Source organism: Bos indicus, chromosome 19 (assembly GCF_029378745.1).
Source record: "Bos indicus isolate NIAB-ARS_2022 breed Sahiwal x Tharparkar chromosome 19, NIAB-ARS_B.indTharparkar_mat_pri_1.0, whole genome shotgun sequence".
In the NCBI taxonomy this organism is placed as follows: domain Eukaryota; kingdom Metazoa; phylum Chordata; class Mammalia; order Artiodactyla; family Bovidae; genus Bos; species Bos indicus.
Window position 1 is genome coordinate 39,105,839 of NC_091778.1, and position 27,673 is coordinate 39,133,511.

The 27,673-nt window shown below is 54.3% G+C and overlaps 4 protein-coding genes across 5 annotated transcripts in view; all 4 read left to right on the plus strand.

Annotated features, from left to right (window-relative positions):
* Positions 1-1,080: 1,080 nt before the first annotated feature.
* HOXB7 (homeobox B7) lies at positions 1,081-4,220 on the plus strand. Of its 2 annotated transcripts, none has more exons than XM_070773333.1 (2): positions 1,081-1,724; positions 3,367-3,500. In XM_070773333.1, exons 1-2 carry the CDS (start codon positions 1,218-1,220, stop codon positions 3,451-3,453), a joined length of 594 nt encoding a protein of 197 aa, XP_070629434.1. In that variant the 5' UTR covers positions 1,081-1,217; the 3' UTR covers positions 3,454-3,500. The 2 variants fall into 2 exon arrangements, with proteins under 2 accessions (XP_070629434.1, XP_019837923.2); XM_019982364.2 differs by having other exon boundaries at positions 1,101-1,617; positions 3,367-4,220.
* A 2,201-nt stretch (positions 4,221-6,421) lies between these two features.
* HOXB3 (homeobox B3) overlaps positions 6,422-27,673 on the plus strand; it is a 54,862-nt gene continuing 33,610 nt past the window's right edge. The window contains exon 1 of the mRNA XM_070773313.1: positions 6,422-6,975. The gene's annotated coding sequence lies outside the window, so the exon portion shown is untranslated. The remainder of the gene's footprint in view (positions 6,976-27,673) is intronic.
* Positions 8,106-15,497, plus strand: HOXB6 (homeobox B6). Its single transcript, XM_070773332.1, has 2 exons — positions 8,106-13,575; positions 14,607-15,497. Exons 1-2 carry the CDS (start codon positions 13,161-13,163, stop codon positions 14,864-14,866), a joined length of 675 nt encoding a protein of 224 aa, XP_070629433.1. The 5' UTR covers positions 8,106-13,160; the 3' UTR covers positions 14,867-15,497.
* HOXB5 (homeobox B5) lies at positions 15,614-19,980 on the plus strand. The gene is made up of 2 exons (XM_070773314.1): positions 15,614-18,094; positions 18,756-19,980. Exons 1-2 carry the CDS (start codon positions 17,533-17,535, stop codon positions 19,001-19,003), a joined length of 810 nt encoding a protein of 269 aa, XP_070629415.1. The 5' UTR covers positions 15,614-17,532; the 3' UTR covers positions 19,004-19,980.

Here is a 27,673-nt window from a genome sequence, read left to right on the forward strand (position 1 = left end):
TCCGAGGCTGCGGGCCCCGGAGACCCTCGCGCCCAGGCCACGCTGGAGAGATGCGCGTGGGCTGTTGACTTTGTCCCACCCCACCCCCCGCACCTCCCCCTTTGTTTTTGCGTGTTCTCTCTTGTGTGTGAGTGTGTGTGTGTGTGTGTGTGTGTGTGTGTGTGTGTGTGTGTGCGCGCGCGCGCAGGGGTAGAGGTTCAGTACCGAGCTGCTAAACTGACTTATATTTTTATTTTTCTCGTACTCTGGTGGGGGGAGAAGGAGAAGGGAGATGCTCTTCCCTGCCTCTCCCTTTCTGGGACTTGGCTACCTTCGCCCAGCGCCGAGGTGGTGGTTCACTGCCTGCCTTCTTTTTCTCGCTCTGCTTCTCCAGCAGCCACGCTCGACTGAGGCATCCGCCTCCCAGAATCAGAGCAGCATACCGGGGCACCCTCCTCCCTTCCTTTCTCTTCCCACCCACCCCACCGTCTTCCTTTTTTTTATTTTCAAACCTTTTTTTTTTTTTTTTAAGCCATCAGAAACTACAGCATCCAACGCCCCAGGGGCTGGATCCCGCACCGCTGGGAGCACCCACGAAACCTCGCTGCATCCCTGCCCGTTCTGTCTGGGCCGCACACAGAGAAAGCGTGAGGCCAGGCTCACCTCGCGCCTCACCTCAGGAGAAACGGACCAAGTCCGGACCAAGTTTCCCCAAAGGGCCAGGCAGGCTGAATCGCTCCAGATTAATAAAGACCTGGCCTGCCCGCCCCCAGCCACCGGTTGTGTGCAATCTCTGCGTTTGTTTCTGGCTGGGTAACGGGCTGGGGAGGATGGGGCGGGGGTGGGTGACAACTCGGATCCCTCTCAGGTTATTTGTTTTCCCTTCCACTCAATCCCTTCCTCCTCCAAATCTCGCCTGCAAGCTGCCTCCAGCCCACGGGGGTCGACAGCGGCCCTGGAGCCCCCCAGCCCCAATCCATAGGGCCTGGCTTTCCCATTCATTATTGATCATATTTTATAAATCCAACGCCACACAATTTTTTCCACATTACCGGGAGCCGTGGGGAGGCTGCTCGGCCATTGGCTGAGGGGACGTCACGTGGGCGGGGTCACGTGGTCCAGAGAGGAAAAAGGGGGTCCTTTTTGGTGTAAATCTGGACTCTAATTCTGTAATATATCAAGGAATCTCGTAAAACCGACACTAAAACGTCCCTGCCTACAAATCATCCGGCCAAATTATGAGTTCATTGTATTATGCGAATGCTTTATTTTCTAAATATCCTGCCGCAAGTTCGGTTTTCGCTACCGGAGCCTTCCCCGAACAAACTTCTTGTGCGTTTGCTTCCAACCCCCAGCGCCCGGGCTATGGAGCCGGTTCGGGCGCTTCCTTCGCCGCCTCGATGCAGGGCTTGTACCCCGGCGGGGGGGGCATGGCGGGCCAGAGCGCAGCCGGCGTCTACGCGGCCGGCTACGGGCTCGAGCCGAGTTCCTTCAACATGCACTGCGCGCCCTTTGAGCAGAACCTCTCCGGGGTGTGTCCCGGCGACTCTGCCAAGGCGGCGGGCGCCAAGGAGCAGAGGGACTCGGACTTGGCGGCCGAGAGTAACTTCCGGATCTACCCCTGGATGCGAAGCTCAGGTAACGCCGCGCACCGAGCCGTCCCGAGCCGCAGTGGCCCGGGCACATATCCCGGAAGGCGCCCCCTTCCCGGCCAACCGCCCTTCTTCGCGTCCAGAGTGCTCCTGGTAGGAGATCGGCCCTGGGGACGCGGCCCCCCCTGAGCCGCGACACGGCGCGCCGCCCCCCTCCCATTTTTGCTTGGTGCTCTCAGGCTCGCTCTGCTTCCCTGGCGGATCCCTCTTCGCCGACGCCGCGGCGCTCTGAGCCCCCAGCCCACCCCCCACTCTTCCTCCTGGCCTTTTAGCTTTAAATATTTATCAGCCGCGCCGGCACGGGCTGGAGACGAGGCCGTTTGTCTTGCGGAGGAAGGCTGGGGTTTGCAGAGAATAGCCATTAGGGTCTCCCCCCCTCCCTTCACCCTTCCCCCGGCGGGGATCTCATCTCTGGGTGTGTCCCCTCAGCCCCAGCTTGGATGAGGTCTGGGGGAGGGGGCTGTAGCTCTGAGCGGTTCTCCCCTCCCTCTTTCCTCCCAGCCAACCCGCTCCCCCATTATTCCCTTCTGGACAATTAGAGGTGGGCTCTAGAGGCCTGGCGGGAGGAGGGGGTGTGAGAAGAGCTGAGGATTCAGTCAGGGACACAGAGGCAGGTGGAGAGAAGGGGGCGGAGGCCAAAAGAGAGAGGCTTCTGACTCCCCAGTGAACTTGGGAAGGGGGAGGCAGGAGAACTAGAGAATGGAGCAGAGGCCTCATGGGGAGCCCAGCTGACTTCCTCAGGTGCCCTTCCTAGCACCCCTGGAGAACTGGCCAACAAGTTTTCCAGTGTCCTTCCAGAAGGATGGATGTTCTCTTGGGGGAGAAACAAGGACTCCAAGAAGTCAAATCAAGAGTTAGAGAGTGCAGGCCGCTGAGGCAGCTACTGCAGAAACCCCAAGAGACCAGAGGCACTGTGGGGGTCTCCTGACAAGCCTGTCCCAGACAGCCTTCTTTGTGTTGCCCTGGACTCCAAGGCCTCTCTCAAGATCCAGGAAACCCAAGATATGTGGTCAGAGGCTCCCAGTCCAGCCAGGGTTGAGGGCCAAGAGAAGCCCAGCTCTTATTCCATCAGTATTAGTGGTCACAGTTCACATTACCTGCTCCATAATTCAACTGCCTTTCCAGCTGATTTATTAAAGCCCAAATTTTTCTGCTCATAAACATTTCAGCTTGGCTTTTATCTGACTTGAAATTAGGCCCCCAACCCCTCCTCCCACTGTCTCCTTCCTAGGAGGGCTGGCACCAGCACCTCCCCCAGCACAACCTCCCTCCAGCTTCCTCAGGGTTTGGGGCCTAACCTGGGAAGCTCTCCCCTGCCCATCTGCCCCCACCAGCCAGGTACTGAGTGTTCCACCCCAAACCAGGCTGCTGTCTCTCCTCTCCTCCTGTGCCTTCCCAGAGGCCCAAAGATTGCTTTGGAGGGCTGAGTTGTCTGGGCAGGTGGGCAGGCAGGACAGCCTGAACCTCAGCCACTCATTGGAAAGTAGCAGAGGGCAACTGCTCTCAGACCAACTCCACTGCGCCAAGGAAATCTGCAAATTCTCACCTCCTCCTCATTCCATAACAGGATGGGGGAGGGGGTAGACTGGACCTGTAAGGCGGTTTGTCTCCTTTTCTTTTTGCGAAAAGCCCTCAGGGCAGGCCTAGAGTCGCACTCCAGGGTCACTTGCATGGTTTTCCTTGTTATGGCTTATTCTGCACGCACTGACTTTTCTCCCGTAAATACTCTGCGCAGGGACCGACCGCAAGCGAGGACGCCAGACCTACACCCGCTATCAGACCCTGGAGCTGGAGAAGGAGTTTCACTACAATCGCTACCTGACGAGGCGGCGGCGCATCGAGATCGCGCACGCGCTCTGCCTCACAGAAAGACAGATCAAGATCTGGTTCCAGAACCGCCGCATGAAGTGGAAAAAAGAGAACAAGACCTCAGGCCCCGGGGCCGCCAGCCAGGACAAGGCCGAGATGGAGGAGGATGAGGAAGAGTGAGGGACAGAGAAAGGGGAGAGGAAGAGAGAAGAGAAAGGGAGAGGAAGAGAGAGAGAGAAGCTCAGCTTTGGGAACTGAACCAGGAAACTCAAGTCAAATAGAGAGGGAAAAAAAGCAAAAAACAAAACTATTTAAATGGAAAGCAGTTAATTTTTTTTTAAGAAGAGAAGGTGAAATTTTGGTTTCTTAACACTGAAAAAAAATACTACCTATAGGAAAGTCCATCAGGTTTGTTTTGTACTATATGGAAAGGACATCATCTACCTGTTCTGTAGCTTTCTGGAATTTGCCTCCCCCTTTTTTATGTCGCTAATTGTAAGGTCTTTGGTAAAATCTTGTTGTTTTGTAAGCCCCCTCTTTGATGCTGTCTTTGTGGTCTGTGGGTCTGGACTGTGTGTGGTTCCCTGTCTTCCTGAGCACCCTGCGTTCCCAGTAGTGGCACTGAAGGGGCCTTAGGGAGCCCCAAGGACCCACCAACCAGCTCAAGTGTACCCTCTGTGCAACTGGTCTGCCCACTGCTCCTTGCTCCTGCCAGCCCTGTGATCCTCTTTCCATTCTATGTATATCTGAAAGATGGAGAAATAAAAAATTAAAAATAAACATATGTCCTATTTTCTGTGTCTCTAAGGCTGGGAGTAGGTGAGAGATAGTCATGCATACCTGCGCCCAGCTTCTGCTGCGGCTCATTTCTTAATGTGCTGGTATCTGCTCTCTTTTTCCTTGGGTTCCTTGCTCTGGCCAGATACCACACATATGTAGCCCCCCTTTTTTTTTACACATATTGACACACAAATGCACACAATCACACTTAGTTACAGGCAGACATTGCACATAAATATATACCTTGTCATACAGAGTCACAAACACCCATATTCATTATGTTCACAAATAAATATACAAGCATTCACACATCCTAAACCCTTTCCAGAACACATGTATTCACATTCACTCACACAAGTAAACCTACATTCACACTCACTCACGGACACATTTATACATACCAGGATAACACTCACACATTGGCTTATAAACACACAGACTCACATTTGCCCCCTAGTAAACACGTCCTTGAGTCCACAGGCTCAGTCACACACATTCACAAAACCAAGCCAAACCAAACCCCAGAGTTCCACAGACCTTTCCTCGTCCAAGCCTTCACACCAGGCTGTGACTCGGCACCGCCACGGGGCACAAACATACAGAGCTGAAATCCAAAGTTCTAGGCCCCAAGCTAAGGAAGAGCAGAAGGAAAGGGAAGGTGACCACCCAAATCCACTCCTTCTCCGGCCGGCGAGTGGGTGGGCAGGCGGCGTTGGGCACAGGCCGGGCGGGCAAGCAGAAACCTCCCGACCGCCCAGACAGGCCTCCAACCTCGAGATGCTCCCGGCTTTCCGCTCAGCCCGCAAATATTTTCTGCAAGAGCTATTCGGTTATTTTATTTCAATTTATTTTACTTTCATTTAATTTACCTCATTTTAAATTGATCCACGGACCCAAATAAAACTTAAAACTGGGGGAGAAAAAAATGAGCGCCGGGAGCGAGAGGCCGAGCAGTGCGAGTTAGCCGGCTGCTGTGGCCGCATCCCGGTCGCTCTGAGCCCGGCCGCCTGGCCGCCGGGCCTCCCGGGCTCCGCCGGCTGCCTCCGCGCTTTTCTGCCCGCTGTCCGCGCTGCCGGCAACCTGGAAATCTCCGGGGTACAGAGAAAGAGAAAAAGAAGAACAATTTGCGAGGGAGGTTATTTCCTTTCCTGAATTTGGGCGCTGGTAGCTCAATTCAAAATACCGGCGTATATCAGAGGACCTGGGAAAACCCGGGGTGAATTTGGGTTGTTTGGCTCCAAAACATCCCCTTGATTGAGAAATACCGGAGGATGCCGTCTAGACCTTCGGAGCTGATTTTTAGTATTTATTCGATTATAAATCCTGGCTTATTTAAATTTAAAAAACAGGCGTCGGGCACTGAAAGGGTAAGAGGATTGGAAGGAAGCAAGGTTTAGGAGAATCTGTTTACTCTAAATTTGTAAGTAAAAGGCTCCTAAGCCTGCGGTACCCACATTAAGGACCGCAGACCACCCCCTCCCCCCGCAGAGAGCATGGGGAGTTGTCCTTGGGAACCTGGGCAAGTGCACATTTGGACGAGAGAGCCAAGTGTCTGGGTCCGGCTTTGCTCTCCTCCAATTCCTGGGATGCAGAGGCAATCATTCGGTGGCTAGAGTGTCTGCCTTGGCCTCCATTAGGGCCACCTTACTTGGGACAAAAGCTAGGCCCTAGGGGAATCTACGGCCCCCACACCCGCAGTGCTACAAGCCCTCACAGGTGGGGTCCTGCCATCTATAGGGCTGGGAGTGAGGGGGGCATTCAGAGGGGGAAAGGGGGCTTTGACGCTTTCATTTTGCCCCGAGGCTAGTGGCAGCTCTGGGCATTGGCTGTTGCTCCCAACTCACCCCCAAATTGCCTTAGAAAAGACCCTGTGTGGAGGTTTTGGGGTGAATTTTTACTAGAAAAGAAGGACAGAGCTCCAGTGAGAATAGGGAGGTTCCAAAAAGAACCCCCTTCCCAGATGGATGCTTGTGCCTCCTCTGTCTGATTCCCCACACCCCAAAACTCACACCTTCTCAGATTGGGGTTTCCCCAAAAATCGAGAAGGAGAAGAAAAGAAGATGGCGACTGAGAAAAGGGTTGCTGGTGGAGCAGCCATGAAGAAATGCAATAAATTCCTTGTTGTTTTATGAAAATTTACAACTTTGTGATAGAAGTTTATGAGTGGTTGAATCCAGCGATTGGCCAGCGCCGGTCATGTGGCCAGGCGATCGTGAACATGAACTTTTTATCATTTCCCTGGTGGTTATAATGCAGCATTCTTTTGGACACCACACCTAGGTCGGAGCACTGTCGTCCTTCAGGGCTCCAGCCTCTTGATATTTTTATACTTCAGTATCAGCTCGATAAAGCAAAAGAGAGAGAGGAAAACCGAGGGGGAGAGAAAAGAAGAGAGAGCGGGGGAGAGAGAGAGAAGGAGGGGTGGGAATTACACAAAAGAGAGAACCAAAAATAATTTTAATTTCTAAGTTAATTTGCTTGCTGATCTGGGATTTTAGTCATCATGGAGAGTAAATGGACAATCTGCCCAGGACTGCAGCCTGATACCATTTTTCAAAGCCAGAACTTACTCCATTTTCTATGCAAATATCAGAAAAGCGAAACACCCTCTCTCCCAAGTCAGAGAAGGGGAAGCAACGGCTCTCAGGTTGGGACAATATTATCTGGAAGATGAAGAAGAAACCGAACGCTCTTCCCCGCCCCCCTTTCTCCCACCCCTTTCAATCGGAGGAAAGAAACCCCAAGGTCTGCAAAGGTAAGGGAGATTCTACAATTTTCTTCTTATTCTTTTGCATCGGTTTTGTAGGGGGTGGGGCTTGGGTTTGTCTCTCTCCCCCCTCTTCCAAGACAGGGCTGAACCCCACCTCTGGGCGCTGCAGGGAGAGGCTTCCTAGGAAATTCGGTGGCTGAGAGAGGGGTGGTTGCTTCCTGGAGGAGAAGCAAGGCAGGGAAGACGGTCGGAGGAACCGAAAGGGGCCACGGGAGGCGAGCTCTAAGTGGCCTTTTTAAGCTGGGAGAAGACGTTTAAGCTAGAGGGCTGCGAAAGAAAAGATAGGGGGTGTCTGGACTTGGGGTGCCGGCATAAAGCCGGTTGCTACGGCCTCTGTGGGTTTGCGCCCCCTCCCCCTCCCACCATCTCTCCCTTGTTCCGGCCTCCCCCAATTGCCCCGGCGCAGTTCTCTTGCCCGGTGCGGGTACGGGTCTCCGTGGCTTTCCGGCACCGTTGGCACGAGGGGCGGTGGCGCTGAGAGACGTCCTGGTCTCTGGAGGGCCTGGAATCTCCGTTGAGGCCAGCGAGGGTGAGCAGGCGGCTAGAGAGATACAGAAAGAACAATTCACGGAGAAATACTCATTATCTCCCTTCGGAAACATTTCTGAAATTAAAGGGCTGTGGGTGGAGGCACCCAAATTGAGGGAAACCCCCTCCTCCCAAGAAGCCTGCCTGAAAATGCTCAGTTCTTTGGCCACTCCCGTAGGAGGGAGGCTCGCTCTGCAAGGAGACAATTTTGTGTTTTTTAACGCGGTAGGTTACAGCGTGTTGGTTTCTGTGTAATACTGGTTCTGTATTGGTATGGGATGTGTGGATTTCTGTGGAGGAGAAAATTGCCATGTGTGTCTGATGTGGAAACGTTTCAAACTTTCCTGGATCCAAATGTGGTGATTGTGAAGAAGCTGTTTAAAACGTTGTTGTTTTAGGTATGGAAACAAAAAAGAAAAATAAAGAGAAGAAAATTAAAAGAAATTCCCATTAGGGGATTTGATAGTGTCTGGACTAGAAAGCTGCCTGGCACTGAGCTCAGACAGCTAGTCTTGTCCCTCCGGCGCCTGATTCCATTCCTGAGCCAGGCCTGGGGTAGGGGGTAGGGGGTAGGGGGTGGGGGGAGCCGGGAGAAAAACCGTGGGGCGGGAAGCCTAGATTCCTAAAGTAGCTGGTGGGGTTGAAGAAGGCGCCAGTCGCTAGGTGAAGACTTAAAAATAGAGAGGGGTTCTGGGGAAGCTGCCAGCTGAGAGATAAGGGACTTAGGGCTCGTAGAGCAGGAGAGACTGTGATTTAGTTTGGTTTGCAGAAATGGGTGATTGCTTTCCTCTTTTTAAGGACCAGATGCAGAGATTTCAATCTCGGGTCTCTGGTGGCCCAGGGATTGCAGGGTCTGGATGCGCATAGGGGAATATTGGCCTTCTCAATACTGAGCTGAGAAGAGAGAGAGCCACTTGTGGCGCGGGAGGGGGCCCCTGGTGGCACAGGTAGATGCCCTGGAAGCAGGCCCAGTTATGGGTGCCTGAAGGGACCCCTCGGCTGCGAAGTCAGAGAAGTTCTCGGCCAGCACCCGCGGCACTCGGAGCCTATTCTCAAAGGAAAAATTCCCCAAACCTAGCCAGACTAAAGGTCTTTTTCTCCTGTAGTCTTGCCGGGGTATAAATCATCCCTTAGACACTTCGCTCTGACCCAAATTATGCGGTTTGCTGCCATCTACCGTCGGTTTGGAGACATGCGGCTTCGGCGCCGCAAGCTCGGCGACGCTGCCTGAACCCGGCCCCACGCCCGGAGCCCCCAGCCGCTCAGGTTCGGCGGGATTCCGGGGACTTTCGGGCCAGATTATCACCTTCCGCTGGATCTTGGTTCCAGCTCGCCCACATGTGGATTGGAAAACGAGGATCCCTCTCTCTGTCAGGCCCATCCCAGCTCCAAACCTGGCGGCTGGCTGGGGGAAGCGGCTTTTTTCTAGGGCATATTTTAAAAGGACTAATACTGCATCTGGCGGGAATGGGGCCCTGAATCAAAGGGTTGGGGGATCAGAGTCGAGAGCCCTCTCCCCGACGTCCCCGACAAACTCAAGAGGGGATCACCAGGGCCGCTAGGGAGATCCATCCGAGGCCAAGGCTGTTCAAGGTTTATTTGGTTTTCTTTTCGGCCAAGGGAGGGGTCCTGCAAGGGAGGCGCCGGCCCGGGCAGTTCCACTCGGTTGTCAAAAGACAAACCGAGTCTGTGTTCTCCGGGTTGACTGGTGGGTCTTGCCAGTTCCTTGGCCGGTTGAGTGTATGGTGAAAGAACTGAACCGAGCTTTCTGGAAATTGTTGGTGTCTGCAAGTGAGCGAGTGTGTGTCCCCTTCCCCATTCCCAATCATTTCAAGCGAAATCGACACAAACATGCTTTGGGAAAAAGCGGGGAGAGGGGATCAATCATTAAGGAAGCAAACCATTGTAATTTCCGTTCCTGCCCGACTCCTCACACCCGCTGAAGCCGACTGCTTTCCCAGGAGGGGGTGGCGAGGGCGAGGGTACGCGCCGCTGCCGCCGAGTTTGAATATTGGCCCGTCTCACGGGTTACTGATTAGCTCGGGCTTTCAAGCCGCAGGAGGAAGCTCTGGCCGCTCCTTTCAAGGTGCTGTGGCCCCAGTTCCTGGGCGGGGGGCTCCAGGAAATTGCCTCTGGTGCCAGTCAGGCCTAGGTGTTACGGGGTCTGGAGCTGGAGGAGCTGCCGAAGTGGAGGGGCCCAGCGGTACTAGGGGCAAACGCGGGGTCTCTGCGGCCCGAGGCTCTGGCGCCTTGCGAGTCTGCCTCGCAGGAGCAGCCCTTTCAGCTTTTCAGCAGAGAGTGACTTTCTGGCGGCTGGAAGGCCCGGCCCAGTGCAGGAGCCCCCAAGGGAGTGCTCCCTGAAAGTCTTGGGCCCCTCGGAGGTTTTTCTTGCGGACAATCGGAAGGACAGATGGAGAGGGGAAGGCAGCTGTACAGAGGGTTGAAACCTTTAAGGGCTCTTAGGGTGCCCATGGGCCTGGGGAGAGGGAGCTGAGGGCCACTGCTCCCCTCTCCAACAGAGAAGATGCCATTCATTTGCATAATGGAAATGTCTTTGTACCTTGCTTTGGAGGAGCCAATTTTAAGGCAGTGTTCCCTGTAAACTGCTCTCAAAGATTGGGAGAGGCCACACGGCTCCTCTGGGAACATATATGTTCCCCAAGCCCAGAGAATCGTGGAATCTAGAGGAAGAATTGGGTTGAGATGTTTGAATTCACCCCACCCCAATCAGAGTTGAGATTGGGGTGGGGGAAGTTGCCCACAACTCTTAAGAGCTGGGAGTGGGAGGGAGCTTTGCAGCTAAGAGGAAGTGGGAAGCCTGGACAATGTCTTAATACCCATCCCCTCCAAACACCTACTGGCACATACCCTCCCTGAGATTACCAGTGCAGGAGAATTCTACTCTGGAGCTGAACACAACTTCGACATTTACCGGGGAGCTGGAATGTGTGTATGTCCACAGGACCACAGATTCACAGCTCAGGAAATTACAATTATAAGTCCTGCCAATGGGATTTCTATACAATCCTTCTGTTGTGTACGCAAGACTTAAAACACATTTACATCCACCTCTCCGTACACACACCTCCTCCTTGAGCAGGGAGAGACATCCCAGACCAGCAGATGGCTGTGCCCACTGTGTATTTATATGTTCCCTCTTGGAGACAGACCGACGACGGTGGATGCAACCACAGACAGATTCATAGAGATCTGACTCCAGAAGTCAGGCAGCCTCTGGCCCAGCCCTGCCTGCCTGCTCTTTCTCCCAAACAAACGGATCAGACGAATAAACGCTCATAAATACCTCTGGGCTTAGATAAGAGCGATGAGGCGCTATTTCCTTTCATGCCCGACTCCAGGCGCCCAGGCCCTGCCTTTGCGGCTCCATCTCACGACAGGCAACCTGCAGAGGTGAGGTTAATTTGGGGCTATGACTCTAAGGATAAGGCGATTGTTTTCGTGCTTCTATCATAGGGGAAGTCTTCATCTCTTACTGAATCTTATGTTATCCAGGCTTCATGGGAAAGGCCATACCAAACAGTCCTAGTCTGAGGACACTGTGACCAGAAAGGAGGAAGGGAGGGCTGAGGCCCAAGGCCCAGCCTCAGTAGCAAGGAGGAGGGAGGTACACAAGGCACTCTCTCCACCTTGCTCCTCCAGCCCAAATGTTCTCCATTCCTTTCCAGGAGTGGGCCTAATCACAGCTGGATTTGAGCACTTATGACTGCATCATTAGGAGGCTAGAGTTTATCTTTTAAAATCTGACAACCCCCACCTCCAAAGAGGGGCTAGGAAGTGGTTGATGGGACAACCAGGAATAGCCACTTAACCATAAAGGCACAGCAGAGAAGTTGTCCTAAGTTTAGGGAGCCTTGTGGGCCGCTTTGCAACAACCCAGTTCCATCCCTGGTCACTAACCTCAATCCTTTACCACTTTTCCTAGTGTCTTGTGCCATCTTCAGTGGGCAGATTTGGCCTACAAAAAGGAGTCCAGAGAACAAGTCAGAGAAGGGTCAGCCTGGTCCCTTCATCATCAGGTTTTGTCCCACATTCTGGCCCATTCCTGGCCCCAGGTCCAAAGCTTGTCATCCTTTATGCGCATTAGAATGTTGAAAATACACTGTGGTTCAGTCTTCCAGGCTGGTTCCAATGCTCATTTTCCTAAAATAAGAGTCAGAGATGTACACACTCTTTCACACCAAAGCTTGTAGGCAGCAGGCTGGTGATACATATATGAGAGGTGGGAGGGATTGTAGAGATGCTGAGAGACAGAAGGGTAGTGAGCATCTGGAGAGGGGATACGGAATGATAGTGGTAAGCTGCCTGCTGCGGCCCCAGGAGGACCCAACCCTCCCCTTTATAAAATGAAACAAAAACTGTCTTGAGAAAGAATTAATTAAAAAAGAACTGTCAGCTTCTGGAGAGACCTGGAAAAGGAGCGATGGCTCCTCTCTTCCCAGTGGTTTCTCATTGTCTCCAAAATCAGGAGGGTCTGCAGACCTGGAACTGGAGGAGGAAAAATTTTCTTTCCTGTACTTACTGAGGCACCTTTGATACCTAAGAATTTGTAGCCCAGGATATTCTAACGTCTTTTGGGGTAGGAAGTGGGGTGGAGGGAGGGTTTCAGGCAGGATAGGGATCAGACAATCCTCTCACCCCTCCTCTCCCTATCCCCTTCTTCCCAGTGCCCCTTCCTGTGCCAAGAGCAAGCAGTACATACTAGAACCAGGCAAGATATCTTGGGCAGCGGCAGCGGTAGCCTTCCAAGAAGCTCCTAGCCTAACCGCACAGCAAAAGGGAGAAGCTTTTAGGCTCAGACCCTCCTCCCAATTCCCAGTCTTCTGGGTCCTCTGGCCTGCCTCTCAGACTACAAGAGCTGTAAAGAGGCAGGAATAATAAGCCCAGGCTTGGAGGAGATGGAGTAGGTCTGAGAAACAGGAAAAACGGTTTTCAAAACCTGGGAAGGAGATGGTTTCTTCTTGTTTTGCTTCTCGATTTCTGAAAGCGATGCTAATCAGCGGAGAACTCTTCTCCCCTCCTACCAACACAAAACCCGAGAAACCAGCCTTCTCCTTTAGTTCTCTTCTAGGGAGACTGAGATTCCAGATTCCGAGATATTTATCCACCTTCCCTTGAGGGAATGGGGCTCAAGCAAGTCAGGGGTTAACTTTTCTGAAAACACAATTAACTTTTTCCTATTCTGCGTGGGGAGGGGAGGGATATATTTATTTAATCACTGGAGGATGGGGTGGTCTCAATCCAAGTGCTCCCTCCTCCCTCAAAGGCACAGACGCCTCTTTCGCAGATCCTACGTAGGTGGAACGGGACGCGTTGTGCTGTTGGGGAGAGAGAGAGAGAAAGCAGAAGGAGAAGGAGGAAAAAAGGTTGATAGGTTTGTGCGCGGGTCCCTCGCGCGGGCTGCGCTCCTCCTGGGTGCTATTTGACAATTCCTGCCTCTGCCATTGGTCAGTGTTGGATCAGATGGTTGTATTTCCTTCTGGCCCTCACTGGCACCTCGCCATCCCCCCTCAGCTAAAACCCAATCTCAGATATACTACTAATAGGCGCGGCGCTCGGACTATAAAACACAACAAATCATAAACCCGGCGGAGCAGCAGCGGCCGCGCGCGCCTCCCCTCCCAATGAGTTCCTATTTCGTGAACTCCACCTTCCCCGTCACTCTGGCCAGCGGGCAGGAGTCCTTCCTGGGCCAGCTCCCTCTCTACTCGTCGGGGTATGCGGACCCTCTGAGGCACTACCCCGCGCCCTACGGGCCTGGGCCCGGCCAAGACAAGGGCTTTGCCGCTTCCTCCTATTACCCGCCGGCCGGCGGCGGCTACGGCCGGGCGGCGCCCTGCGACTACGGGCCGGCGCCGGCCTTCTACCGCGAGAAGGAGTCGGCCTGCGCGCTCTCGGGCGCCGACGAGCCGCCCCCGTTCCACCCGGAGCCGCGGAAGTCCGACTGTGCGCAGGACAAGAGCGTGTTCGGCGAGGCCGAGGAGCAAAAGTGCTCCACCCCGGTCTACCCCTGGATGCAGCGGATGAATTCATGCAACAGTGAGTGAGACTTGCTGCGACCGCCGCGACCCCCGCGGGCTCCCCCCCCCCCCCACCAGCGTCAGAACTAGAGAGCCCCAATTTTTCCACGGAGAAAGCATCTCGGGTTGGAGCTTAGGGAAGATTGGGCGCCTGCCTCGATCTCCCGCGCTGCCCTCACGCCCTCAAGAGTTGCAAAGTTTGCAAAGTCCCAGATGCACTCCGAGCCAGGGGGAGCGAGTGGGTTCTCTGCGAGGGCCAGGCCGCAACCGAGATCCGGGTCAGGGAGGCAGGCAGAGTCCGCGCAGCCACTGGTTGGGCTCTCCCTGGCGCCCCCAGCTCTGGCCCGGTCCCCCACCCCAAGACTGTTCATTAAAAACGGAGTACGTCATGGGAAGGGGGGCGGCGTGACGCTGGCGAGGGAGAGTTGAGTCTGTCCCGGACTGGTTTTCCCTGGGGGTCGGGGGCTGGGGAAAGAGGAGGCACCCGGAAAGGGGTGGTAGTCAGAGGAGGGGGGGAGAATAAGGGGAAGAAAGAGAGGGAGCGGGCGGAGTCGGAGAGAGGGAGAAGCAGGCGCCGGGGTCTCAGGTTGGATTATTTGTCGGTCTTAAATCCCAAATTGATGTCCATTAACGGGACACGAAAGTGAGGAGCCCTTAATGCTGACTACGGATCGATCCACGTCATTACAGATTAAGGGCCGGAATCTATCACGGGGTGGTGGGGGAGCCAGATGGAAAAAAAAGATGCGTCTAGGAAGAGACACACCTGGCCAGTGCTTCTCCAGCCCCTCCCCCTAGGCTCAGGTGGGATTTAAAACTGCTCCTCCCATCCCCCCACCAAGAATCTAGACAGAAGGCAAAAGCCTAGGAGACCCGGAGGGAATCTGGAGGGGGCGCTGGAGGAGTGAGGAAAGGAGGGGGTGGGCAAGGAACCAGGGAGAGTGGAGGGCATCCCGGGACAGGCTAGAGTCCCCATTTGAGGGTCGAATGGGGGAGGGGGGTTCTGGCCTTGGTAACCCCAGGCCTCAACATCTCCTCTCTGCGTAACAGGTTCATCCTTTGGGCCCAGCGGCCGCCGCGGCCGCCAGACCTACACGCGCTACCAGACGCTGGAGCTGGAGAAGGAGTTTCACTACAATCGCTACTTGACGCGGCGGCGGCGCATTGAGATCGCGCACGCCCTGTGCCTGACGGAACGGCAGATCAAGATCTGGTTCCAGAACCGGCGCATGAAGTGGAAAAAGGAGAGCAAACTGCTCAGCGCGTCTCAGCTCAGTGCCGAGGAGGAAGAAGAAAAACCGGCCGAATGAAGGCGCTGGCAGGGGGCGGGGGGACGCGAAGGGAGAGGCCTGCGGGGAACGGAGGGCAGCGAAGAGCTCCGGGAAAGGCTCTGCGGGCGGGGGAGCCTGGGGACCTGCTCTCCAGAGCGCGACAGGCGGGGCCCCGCGCTCTCCTGGACGCCCCCGCCCGCAGAGCGCTCCCTGGGCGCTGGGAGGCCGTGCTGCCTGAGCCCAGCCGGCACCCCAGCGCCGCCTCCATGCCCGCACAACCGCCTCCGCCCGAACAGGCTCCCGCGTGAGAACTGAGGACCGGACTCACTTGATGTTTCCTGGAAGCAGAGCAAAATGCTCTTGTCCGTGTCGCGTCTCATTTCGTCCATGTCGCCCGTGCACGGTTCAATGGTAGATTCGCAGTCCCCTCAGCGGGGGCCTCGAAGACTCCCTGACCCCAGACCTCTCTCCCAGCCCCTCCCCAAAGCCACTGGAAGGAGCACATACTACCTAGAAGTAAGAAGAGGAGCCTCAGAAGAAAACAAAGTTCTATTTTATTAATTTTCTATGTGTTGTGTTTGTAGTCGTGTCTTAGCTCTGGACGTGAAATACTTCGGTAATAATATTAATATTATTAATAATGATAATAATAATAAAGACGTAAAACCTCGCTGCTCAGTCACCTCTGCTCCTCCCCTGCCACTCCCCCACCCCCACCGCCACCCCTGCGTCCCGGTGCCGGAAACTCTGCAGCGAAGGCCGGAGCTCTGGTCGGCCCCAGAGGGCCAGAGGCGACTCGGAAGTTACAGTTGAGATAAAGGCTGCAGCGGTCCGGCCCAGGTTCCAACGCCGCGCCTCGCCGGTGCTGAGGCTCACAACAGCCTCTTCTCGTGCAGAACTGGGGGACGGAGAAGAGTCGTTCCCCTTTTATTCTCTAGCTTTTCTTCGTTTGTCCGTGGCAGGAGGGAACGCCACCGAGGCCCCCTAGCCGGGAGCTCCTGCAGAGACTGAGCTAGGCGGGTCTCTGTGCCTCAGCGCTGGGTTATGTCCGCAGGATCCCTGAGGCCGATGATCTTTGGCCTGCCCACATGGCCTGATTTCCGCCGGCCTTGGCCCTCGGCTCCTGGCCTAAATTGGGGCCACCGGGTGTCTGTCTCCCTGCCCACAGCTGCAGTCTCCAGGCGTCCCTTCCTGCCTCAAGTAGCGGCTTAGCGACAAGTAGGGGGATGTGAAGCCGCCGGCAGGCGCCTGGGCGAAGGGCAAGACTTTCCCCTGCTCTTTGGAGACCTGAGGGCAGGAAGCCAGGTGATGGGGCAGTTTGGTCACATCCCATCAACTATAACGGACCCATTCTGTCCCCACCCCATCCCACCCCCCACCCCCACCCTCACCCAGGCGACAAGATGAGGAGACTGTTTTCCTTTCTTCCTCCTCCCTCTCTTTCCCTTTTTTTATTTTTAAAGAAAATAGCCGTCCGGCAGAGGGGGCCCAGCTGTGGCGGTCTCTGGCCGCCAAGCGCGCTCAGCAAGGCGCTGCTGGTCCTCCGAACTCCTTTCCCGGGAAGGCGTGAGCCGCCCGGCAAATTCTGAAACTACCCACATGCCAGCAAGGGGTCTCAAGTAGGGATTCCCAAGGCAATAGCAGGCAGTTGGTGAGAAAGCGGAAGGATTCTTCCTTGATCCCAGAATCTCAGGACCACATTTATAGCCAAACCCGAGTCCCTGATGCGGTGGCCTCTACCGTTTTTCTCCCATCTAAGCCACTTGGCCCCAGCTGGGCTCTTCTTTTGGGGTCCCTATCCTGTTCTGCCATCCTTCCGTCCTGGGCTAAGGATGAGGAAGAGTATTTCAAAGTTCTCAGGGGACCCGGAGAAGCGAAAGTTTCTCCTTCGAACCCTTGGCTTTGCCCCACGGGCTTGGCCTGGATGTTGTGGATGGACCACTGCAGCCGGGTCAGGAAGCAGACCAGGCCGGGCTCACAAGGGAAACCCTTTGCAATAATTGTTTTTCACACACATCTTCCAACCTCTCCCCCATTTCTGCCCCCAACTCGGAGACTTGCAAGGCCCGAGTAAAGGAAGAGCAAATCAAGCTTTGGTCACCTTCAGTTAAAATAATAATAATAATAACGACGACGACAGGGAGAAGTACCGAACGATAGACAAACTCCACTTACGAGAAAGTGGGTAAAGGCTTAATCGGGTTTCTCTTCTAAAAGACTCAACCCTTCGGGTGAGCCTAGGCCGGGTTTCTTTCTAGCCCGGCGGTTGCACGGAGCCAGCAGGGAGGCAGTCGTCGCCGCCATGCCAGTCAGCGGCCCGCGCTCCCGCCGTTCGCCGGGAGGTGGCGCGCTCTGCTCAGAGGCCGCCACCAACCTTCTCCCTGTTTCTCCCCCTTCTCCTTTTTCCCCCTCTCTCGGAGGCTCGCATTGAATCGGCCCTAACGATTCTCGGATCGTCATTATTTGTAACCATAGAGCATGAATTACCTCTTGAGGTCATCAGCGAGAATTTACGACTGGTCAACAAAAGCACGTGATTCCCTAACGCCCCCCCATCCCCCTTCCAACCCCCCCCCCATATTTGGCCGCATACATAGCAAAACGAAGTACAGTGCATCGCTATAATTCATTAATACATCATAAATCGTGAAGCACAGGGTTATAACGACCACGATCCACAAATCAAGCCCTCCAAAATCACCCAAATGAGCTCGTACTTTGTAAACTCCTTCTCGGGGCGTTATCCAAATGGCCCGGACTATCAGTTGCTAAATTATGGCAGTGGCAGCTCTCTGAGCGGCTCTTACAGGGATCCCGCTGCCATGCACACCGGCTCTTACGGCTACAATTACAATGGGATGGACCTCAGCGTCAACCGCTCCTCGGCCTCCTCCAGCCACTTTGGGGCGGTGGGCGAGAGCTCGCGCGCCTTCCCTGCGCCCGCCCAGGAGCCCCGCTTCAGGCAAGCGGCGTCGAGCTGCTCCCTGTCCTCGCCCGAGTCCTTGCCCTGCACCAACGGCGACAGCCACGGCGCCAAGCCCTCTGCTTCGTCCCCCTCCGACCAGGCGACCCCGGCCAGCTCCAGCGCCAATTTCACCGAAATAGACGAGGCCAGCGCGTCCTCGGAGCCTGAGGAAGCGGCGAGCCAGCTAAGCAGCCCAAGCCTAGCTCGGGCGCAGCCAGAGCCCATGGCCACCTCCACAGCCGCGCCCGAGGGGCAGACTCCGCAGATATTCCCCTGGATGAGGAAGCTTCACATCAGCCATGGTAATTCTCGCTCTCGCTCCCCTTTTTGTCTTCTCGGCTTTTCCTTCTCCACGTTTGGGGGTGGGGGGAGTCGGCGAGGAGAGCTTGGCTTTTCCTCAAATATAGATTTCTCTTTTTCGGAGGGGGAGAAAAAGCTCGGAGGGACAGAGCCAAAAGAGGGCTTAGCTGGGGGGTTGAAGAGGAGTATTTTTAATAATTTGTTCACAGATTCGCCTTAGGTTTTATTTGCCCAGCTGTACTAGCTTTAGGATGAAGGATGGGGTTTATGTAACATGGGGAAGGGTCCTGCTTGCCCCCGAAATTTTGAGACTGCTTTTAGCAGAGGAGGGGCGAGCAGTAAAACGAGCTTTCCAGGGCAAAAGTGCAACCGTTCTCCTCCCTCCCGGGGTGAGCGGCCGCCTGAGCCCAGCGAAGGGTGAGGCACAGGGAGGGAGCAAGAGACAAAGCCGGGCGCATTCGCTGCGGGCAGAAGTGGGGGCTGTAGGAGAAGGGGGCATCAGGAAACAGGCTCGGATGCGGGCATCTGGAGTGGGGAGGATCGGAGCTGCGGTGAGCTGGGTGCCGGGGACGCCTGGGTCCTGCTCCACGCCCCCCTCCCACCCAGTGCCCCCTCCCTTAACCAGAATAACGCGGCCTCGCCGCTCTGCTCTGTCTGCTCCAGACATGACCGGGCCGGACGGGAAAAGGGCCCGAACCGCGTACACCCGCTACCAGACCCTGGAGCTGGAAAAGGAGTTCCACTTCAACCGCTACCTGACGCGGCGGCGGCGCATCGAGATCGCCCACGCGCTCTGCCTGTCCGAGCGCCAGATCAAGATCTGGTTCCAGAACCGGCGCATGAAGTGGAAGAAAGACAACAAACTGAAAAGTATGAGCCTGGCTACAGCCGGCAGCGCCTTCCAGCCCTGAGCCCGCCGGGAGGAGCCCGGGCGGCCCAAGAGTTCATGCCGCCCCCAGCCCTGGCCCCTCCAAGCCTCCTCGCGCTGCCGCCGCCCGCTGGGAACCGGTTCCCACGAGCCTGCCTCAGCCCGGGCCTTGTGTTACGATTTTTCGTTTGGTCTTAGGTCTTCCTGTGGCTCCCTCTCTCCTGGACTGGTTAATCTTGTTATTATTGTAATAATAATGATAATTATTATTTTCCCTCCATGCTCCCCACTCCCCTGCGTTCACCCCCAATCCGCCAGTGTTTCTGAATGTTCGTGTCTGTGGTTGCACTCCTTCCCCCAGGAAAAAAAGAAACTCGCATGTTTAATGTGAACTTTCCCCTCCCCATCTGTGTTATAACTTATTTATAAAAGGATGATCGCTGTATTTTGAGTTTCAGCTGGAAACTTCTCTAAAAGGGGCAGCAGTTGAGGTGGGATAGTGCCGCAGCGCGGGGCCCAGCTGAGCTGGCCTCGGAGACCGGGAGTCCATGACTGTGTCTCTTTCCTCCTTCCTCTTCCTCCTCTCTCCCCACTCCCAGGCCCAAGTTTCCTGAGGCTTGGTCCTGAGGTGGGAGGGAGCTAAGGGGGACCAAAGGGGTGATGTTGAAAAGAGGAAAGGTACATAGTGAGATTTAAGTTCCTGCCGCCTGGGTAGGCCCCACAAGGCCTGGTCTGGGAGCCTCAGAAAACAAAAATAATCCTCAGTGTAAAATGTCTTGTGTATTTCTCTGTGAATCCATGGGTCTGGTATAGAGGGCCCAAAGCTTGTAAATATGGGGATAGTCTGGGTCAGACCTATCCCCTCTTCCCTACCCATTTCGATTCCAAGACCATTTGTAGTGAGCGAGTGGATGCTGTGCTACGTGTGAAATCTGTCTTTGCCGGGCCTGTCTCAGTGATTCGCTTTTGGTATTTGTTTGTAGCTTTCCTTGAAGTCAAATAAATGTCTCCCCTCCTCCACTGCCCTTCCACTTGTCTTTTCTCTGGGGACCTGCTTCTCCCATCACCAGGCACACCCTAGACCATTCTTGATAGATCTGGGGTGTGGGGAAGGGAGAGTAGGATGCTCCCCAGCAGCCCCTCTCAGCCTCCTAAGTCTCTGCTTAGTCCAGCGGTACTTGGGCCAGGGGACAGGCTTTCATGCCTGGGGGACTGAGAGGCCCAGAAATCCCACCTGAAGCTGAAGCAAGGGACAAGGGAAAGGCTGAGCTGGACTCCACCCTGGTCTTCCACCAGCTGGCCAGAAAAGTCTCTGGAAACCTCTTCAGGAAAAGTAATTTGGGCCTAAGCCCTAAGCAGGAGGCTCCTGGTCTTGGAAGAGATACAGGCCTGCCCAGCCCCCTGGCCCCCTAGTCTAAATCCCAATTCAACCCTGTTACCCAGTAGGCAACCCCCACCCCCTCCAAAAAAAATCAGCTCAATTTCAAAGGTTTCCTCTTACCCTCAGTCTTCTCTACATTTATCAAGGGCTTCCTCTCTCCAGGGGCCCAACTGACCTGCCCTCTTGATTAGGAGCTGGGTTCCCTCCTAGAAGGCCCTTGGTTTCCCCTTCAGCCGAACTGGCCCAGGGCCCGGGCCCAGTCCTCTTCCATCCAAGTCAGCCTCCACCCTGAGTACAAGAGTCAAGTCTGGACACTTACCCAGTCCGTCCCTTCCAGCTTGGCCCAACTTCTTACAGGGCTGGGGGAGGGGAGGGGGAGCTGGTGAGGAGGCAGCCGAGGGTCTTGGAGGCTCTATTGGGCCCTCTTTCCCCCTTCCCCCTTGACTTTGTCCCCCTTTGTCCATAGCAAACTATCCCAAAAGTCGCTATGACATTTAGATGTCAAATGGATAGGGGTTTTATCTTGAAGTTAGATCGTAAAAATCGCGGAGAAGTCAGACAGATACCCCTCACTGGCTCGAGAAAGTCACGTGAGGTCCATAAAGTTAGTTTTATGGTTTTGGGGAGTTGACACCGCGCGGTATATTTCACATTCTCCAGAATGTTAAGTGACACTTTAACTGCTCGCTGTGGTGGGGAAGGGGGCAGAGGTAGGTGAGCGCTCTCCGGGCCCAGAAGGCGGTGGTGTGGCGGCAGCCCAGGCCCAGCTCTCCCGCAGTAAGTTGCTTCCAGCTTTCGCTTTTCCCCTTGAAACTGTGGGGCTTGAAACTAGGGGAAGGAAACCGTGCCTCCAGCAGGGCTATAGGGTAATAAGTGGGAGAAATTTAGCCTGGTTTTGCACCAAGTTCTGACCAGCTGGGTGTCTGAAGTGGGGCATCTAGTTCAATGTGATAAGGCCTCCGCAGTCGTTGGGTGCCTGGTTTTATTTGCAGGAGTGCCTGACTTTTTGTGGGCAAAAGGCTTGTGTGGGTTCCTTCAGTCCTCTTGGAAATTTAGGGGGCAAAAATGAGGGGTGTGTACTGCTGATAGGAGGGCCCCATGTTGCGGGGGGCACTCCACTACTGGCCATCTTCAAACAGACGCCTCCCCACCCCTAGGAAAGAAACTTTATGACATTCATTTGTCAGGGGTGTGTGGGGGCGCGCCGTTAGGCACTTTTATCTGGATACATCTGAGCTGAGAAAAAGCTTGGGGAAGGCTAAGCAGCTGCTGTGGGCTGCCTTGCACTGGCGCACTCTCTGGCTTTTAGATCTTTGAACCCATGAAAGGGGGTACCTGAGTTCTCCATGCCTTCATCAGGGCTATCTGGAATGGGGTGTGCCGCGCCTGCCTGCCTTTGCACCCAACTTCAGACTTTTGGTTCCAAGCCAACCTGCTGACTTGACTCTATGTAGGGTCCTGAGGTCCCAATGGGGAGCAGAGGAGGGCATTTCCCTCAAATCCAAAACCTAATTCCTGGCCAGGAGTGGGGAGAAGGGGAGAGCTTCTTTTTATGTCTAGAGGATCTGTGTGTTTAAGCAGATCCCTAGCGATCCCTCCAAAAATAAAAGTTGCTGAAGAACGCAGATTCCCAACTGTCGGGAGAGTAAAAGGGTCTCAGGAGCTGCGAGAGAACATTGGAAAGGTGTTCTCTTTCCTCTCCTTTCTTCTTCTCTCCCTACCAGAGCCTAGAGGCCCTTTGTTTTGTGGCACCACAAACCAGAAGGATTGCCTTATTTGACCCCCAGGGGGCCCGTTATTTTCTAAGGATAAGTCACCCTCTTTCTGAAAGCTAGAGGCCTCTTCCTCACCAAATCGACCTCTCCATTTTTTAAGACACATGCGGATCAACCATCCCCTCATGCCTGCTTTTGCCATCTCTAGATATAGCTCGCCAACTCCTGTTGTCCCTGGAATTGGATCTGTGACAACTTAAGGGGTTTCTGATCTTTGGGACCAGGAGAGGTTCACAAGATCCTCCCCTTTTCACATTAAAGAACATCTACACTCTCTCCAGCAGCTGCTCCCTATTCCCTGAGCTCTCAGATCAGGCCTAACTTACTGGTCACCCTTCATGGGCTTTGAGTGCAAAGAGGACAGAGGACAGAGGCTTTGAGTGCAAAGGTGTCCTCCCCTTGGTGTGAAGACACATCTCTCCCAGAATGTTGGGGCATCTGTGTCCCATGGAAAGGAGATTCTGCTCAGTTCCCAGAGGACATCAAGCACCATTTAAAATACTAGTAAAATCCGGAGGCATGACTTCCACAGGTTTCCACTCTGGACAAGGCAAATGAGTTAAATAAAGATGCAAAGGAAGAGTGTAGTGGGCACAGAATCTGATGAGGGGACCCCATTCCTATGGTACCCTTGGTCTCACTCTGATGCCACCAGCCACCCTCTCAGAAACCCCAGACCACCAGGCCTGCTGCTAAAGATTTTTTGGCCCCGTTCCACATCAGTTCTGCAAATTCTGATAAAGAATGTATGGGGCCAGCAGCCCAGGGACATCTGTTCCGCATATCTAGAGAGATTTTCCGGAATGGCAAAGGGCAGCTCTGGAGAGGGTGCCCACTTCTGCCACAATAGCCAAAACTCTTGGAGGATCTCCTCTTGCTCTGAGCAGATCCTATCTGGGGAAGATCCCATCCTAGCTGGGCTTTCCTCTTCCCCACTTCAGGTTCTCTGGGTAACTGTCTTCCCTGAACCCCAGCAAGGATCTGTTGGGGGAGAAGATGAGAGCTTCCCAGGGATTTCTCATGCAAAGGAGCTCTCTCTGCCCCAGGCCGTGTCTTGCTCTCCAGCCTTCCCCAAGACACTCTCCAAGAAAGCTGTTCCTCTCTCTCCTCTCCCCGGCTGCATTCAGGCCCCAACCTTTTGAGCTGCAGGCTGGAACTTACTAGCCCAATCCTCATGCCCATCTGTGGTACTTTCCACCTGGGGCAGGATAGAGGAAACTGGCAGTCGGAGGGTAAGGCTATAGATTCCCTTTTCCCTCTGAGGCCAGCTTGACCACCACTCAATAGACAATTTAGTTTTTTGTTTTACTTGGTTATTTTTTATTATTATTTTTGTTTTGTTTCTCTGAGGCTGTGGTGTGGGAGGAAGTATAAAGAAGTGTAAACAGGAAAGCCAGCCGGGCCTGGAGTTCCAAGCGCCCATATTTCATTGGCAGCTTCCTCTCTGTAACTGCTGCAGGGACACTTAACTCTTCCCTGGCTGTGACAAGTATTCACTGGGGTCTGGTGGGGGGGGTGGGGGGGGGGCGGGATCCAAGAGTAAGCTCCTCTCTTAGGATGGCTCCTTTATCCTGGGGTTTGAATGCTGAGGTGGATGCCAAGGATTCCAAATGAGGGAGAAGCAGACCGCTCAGCAGAGTCCCCCAAACTCAGTCCCTTTTGGGACAGAGCAGAGAAGGCAATTGCCTGTATGGGTTTCACAGCTTGGGATCAGCCCATCCAAGCAAGGAGAACAGGGCTAGCAAGAACACTTCCCCTCTTTTAGAGCAGAGCCCACTGGTCACTGTCTCCATTTTTTGGAGTTTCTCGGAATAATCAGATTTCGAGGCTGGGATCTGCCCACAGCGGGATTTATCGATTGCTGCAGCGCTGTTACACATCCATATTAATTAACCCAGACACCGCCTGGAAACCAAGCTGTTTGGGATGGGGGAGGGGAGAAATTGGGGGCCTTTAAGGAAAATGGACATTTATCAGTAATTCATGCCCTGGGGCTCAGATTGGAGAATCACTTCCCCACAAGAAACACGTGTCTTCCCCAAGCTGCGTGTCCCTTGACTTCTCAGCAAGAAGGGTAAGCCTGACTTACTCTTCACAGTCGGACTACACACTTCTTCAGGGTGGAATTAAACACTTCCCAGGCCCAAACACTTCAGAGTTACCTTGCCCCAGCACTCCGATGGTCGTTGTTTCCAGCAGGACATTTTTAGAGGGGTTAACATCCCCTCTCCACCTTCCTTTCAACTTCCCCAAGGTAGAAGCTTTTTATGGCTTTCCGGGTTGTGTTTAGTGTTTGTTGGTGGTGGTAGTGATGGCCTTCTCCTTCCTCCTATCCCTCCCTCCAAAAAGTGATTAAAATCTGTTAAAGGATTTAATTAAGAGAATTAAATGAAAAGGAAGGAGGCGCAAATGAGTTGGGGGAAAAAACCCACACCAAAGCTATTCTCAACGATTAAATCGCCATTTTAACAATATAATGGAGTTTGCATCCTGAAAGGGGAAATCAACGCTCATATCTCATCAATAATTCATAGAGTCCGGGATCACGCAGAGGTCAGCAGACGGGCCGAGCGCCGGCCTACTTGGGGCTCCGAGCCGCTGCCGCATACATTAGCGCCGCCGGCCGCACCGCCGTCACCTTCAGCGCTCCTACAGGTTTAGGCCGATTTTTTCCTCCTTTTGGCGAATTTACTGAGACCTAGATTTCGGGCTTCAAGAGGAAGTGGGGGATTCAGGAGACTGGAGAGGATTGGACTTCGGGCCATTCTGGACCTGTCGGACCCCGAATAGATCAGCACGTTCCCAAGTTTTAATCTCTTTCTCTCCCGCTTCTTTCTCCTTCGATGCTTCAGGCGTCCTCTGTCCTATCTGTTCTCTCCCTAAATCTCCTCTTGGCCTCCTCTAGCTTCCCCCCACCCCCACCCCCACCCCCCGGCCCCCGCTGCACAGCCACGCTCTGGTCTGAGCCTCCCTAGCTGCGGCCCCGCTGCGGCCTCTGAACGCAGCGGCTGACCATGCCTGACCCCCGGAGCCGGAGCCGAGTAGGATAGGGACGAATGTGTCTAGAGAGGAAGGTACTTCGAAGGCCCCAACACCGCTTGCCTAGTCAAGAGATGACCCAGGAAGGCCCGGTGGAGGGGAGTGTGGATTCAGCCTGAAAAAGGAGCGTTTAGGGGAGCAGAAGGGGGAAAGTCCTTGCATGTGGAAACATCTCCTTTTGGGGCCTTGGGGACACGATGGAGCATAAACCCGATATATCGGAGCTTCTGGTTGTCCTAGTCTCTTTTTCTCCGTATATGTGTCTTAACTCTCTCTTTTCTGTTTACAGATCCCCAAGGGTCCCTAGGGAAGGAGGAACAAAATCCTTCTCTGTGGGAGTTGGGGGCTTGGGAGGTGATATTTGGGAGCAAAGGAAAGCGAAAGAGGGCAGGTCGCTACGCGGCCGCTGCATTAGCTGAGGCAGAGGCTGTAACGTCCCCGAGCTGCCAGCAGAGTCCGCCTTAGACCAAGTTCACAGCCAGGCTGGAGCCTTCCAGGCGCCAGCGAGCGGTCCGGCAAGGTGGCCCGGGGCCCGCTGGGTCTTGCAGAGCCTGGACCCTGAGCTCTCTCTCCAGCCTTCTGGGGCCTGGGCCCCCTCCGGTCCCAAGGAACCCTTCCTCCAAGCTCTATCCACTCCTCGGCCCAGAAACACCCTTCTCGGTCAGCCCACTCTATGGCTGCCGTATGTCCTTTCGCCTGGCAAAAGCCATGGCGCCCCCACTCTAGGGGACACAAGAATGGAGAGGGGTGGGTCGTCAGAAGCTCTTCCAGGCATCTACCATGAGAGATGGTGAAAATGCGGGAAGTGGTGAAAAAAAGTCGGAAGTGCAGTTGGCATCTTTTCCCGAGGAGTTATTTAATAATGGAAAAAGATTGACTCCTTTTTCCCAGGTCTAAGGCCCTTAGTGGGGGTAGTAGGCGGGGAGGGGGGGGGGGCGGGGGGCGGCGGAAGGGGAGTCCGGGGGTAGGGGGCGACGGGGGAAGGGCAGGGAAAATGGTTTGCGCTTGGGTTTCTGCACCCGGAGCGGCAGAATGAGACCCTGGGCGGAGAGGCCAGTGTTATTGCCGGAGGGGTCGCAAAGTTGGAGGGTCAAAAGTTTACAGCGTGCGTGAGCCGGCCGCGGCGGGGGCGGGGTGGGAGAGGGGAGGAGGCTGTGTGTGTGTGAAGAGAGAAGAGAGCAAGCTGGGGATGCTCGAGGTAAGGAAGACTCGTGGGCTCGGGGAGTGGGGTAGCGGCGCTGAGAGCGGAGAGGCAGATATCTGGGGAAGGAGAACGGAAGGAAGAAGTCCTCCTCCCCAGACTGGCTCTGGTGGGCTAGGGAGATGCACAAAATAAAGCGCTCTGGGCATGGCCAATCCTCTACGCAATATTCTTTCCTAAAGATAACCTTTGAGTCGCCATATAAAATTTAATTAAAACCTACCCAGCCGCACACGTTTTAAAAATCCAATTACCCACACGTCCTTGTAGGACGTTTGGTGGGGCCAAGGAAGCCTTCCAAGGCTTCCTGATTCCCACCCACACCAGCCCCATCAGGCTTCCTCTAAAGGGGCAAAATAGCTGGATCCCCCAGCTCCTTCTCCCTCCAGGCAGGCTAGTTTTTCAGGGATTCCTAACCCTCAGGTGGGGTCCAGGCAGTTGGAGTCCAGTAACCATGGGCCAGGACTAGAGGGAGTTTAAAAACTCCTATCCCTCCTTGCAAAGTGCTTGAGTTTAAGCAGTTGGATATTGAAAGAAGGTTACCTTAATTCTCTCACTCTCTCCCAAACCTACACTTGTGTGTTCTTTCAGAATGCCTCTCTTCCTGTTTCAAGGAGGGAGGGAAAATGAGAAGGAAAAATACTGAATGGCCTCACAGAGATCTTTCTAACTGGCGACCTGAAATGAACTTTGAATCTATGCATTGGGCTTAGCTCATAAGTATACCGCTTAGAGACACTGTAATTATAACACCAGGACATATGCTTATTTAGGATCTTTAGATGACTGTTTGTTGCATTATGAGATGTCATCGTTCTCTTCTAAGCATTTCATATTGGAGGTGCTCTCTGGGTGTTTGTCCTGCCAGAAAAAAAGGTAATTTGAGAGTTTTCATATCAACGCCTTTTGAAACATGGCCAGAAAAGATAACAAATCAATTTGACCCCAGTTTTTTTTTTTTTTTTTTTTAATTAAACCAATTGGGTATGGGTCCTCCTTTCTGCTTGGCCTTCAGGCAGATTTTTCTGGGGAGTCAGGCCAGGAGGGAATTCCTGGGTTCCAGAGGAAGGAGAGGTCAAAGCCTGAACTCAAGAATCTATTTCTATCTGTTCTTAGTCTCTTCCCCTCCACTGCAGGACAGTGTTAGCAAGTTGATAGTTTTGTGGAGTAGAATGGGTCCTGGGCTTGGTGGGGCCTCACAATTGGGAATGGGAGACTTCTGCCATCCCAAGCCAAGCTGGGTGCCTTGGGATGCTTAGTCCCAACCTCCCCAAACTAGGGGGATACCCCTTTGGAGACACTGGCCTGAGACTCGAG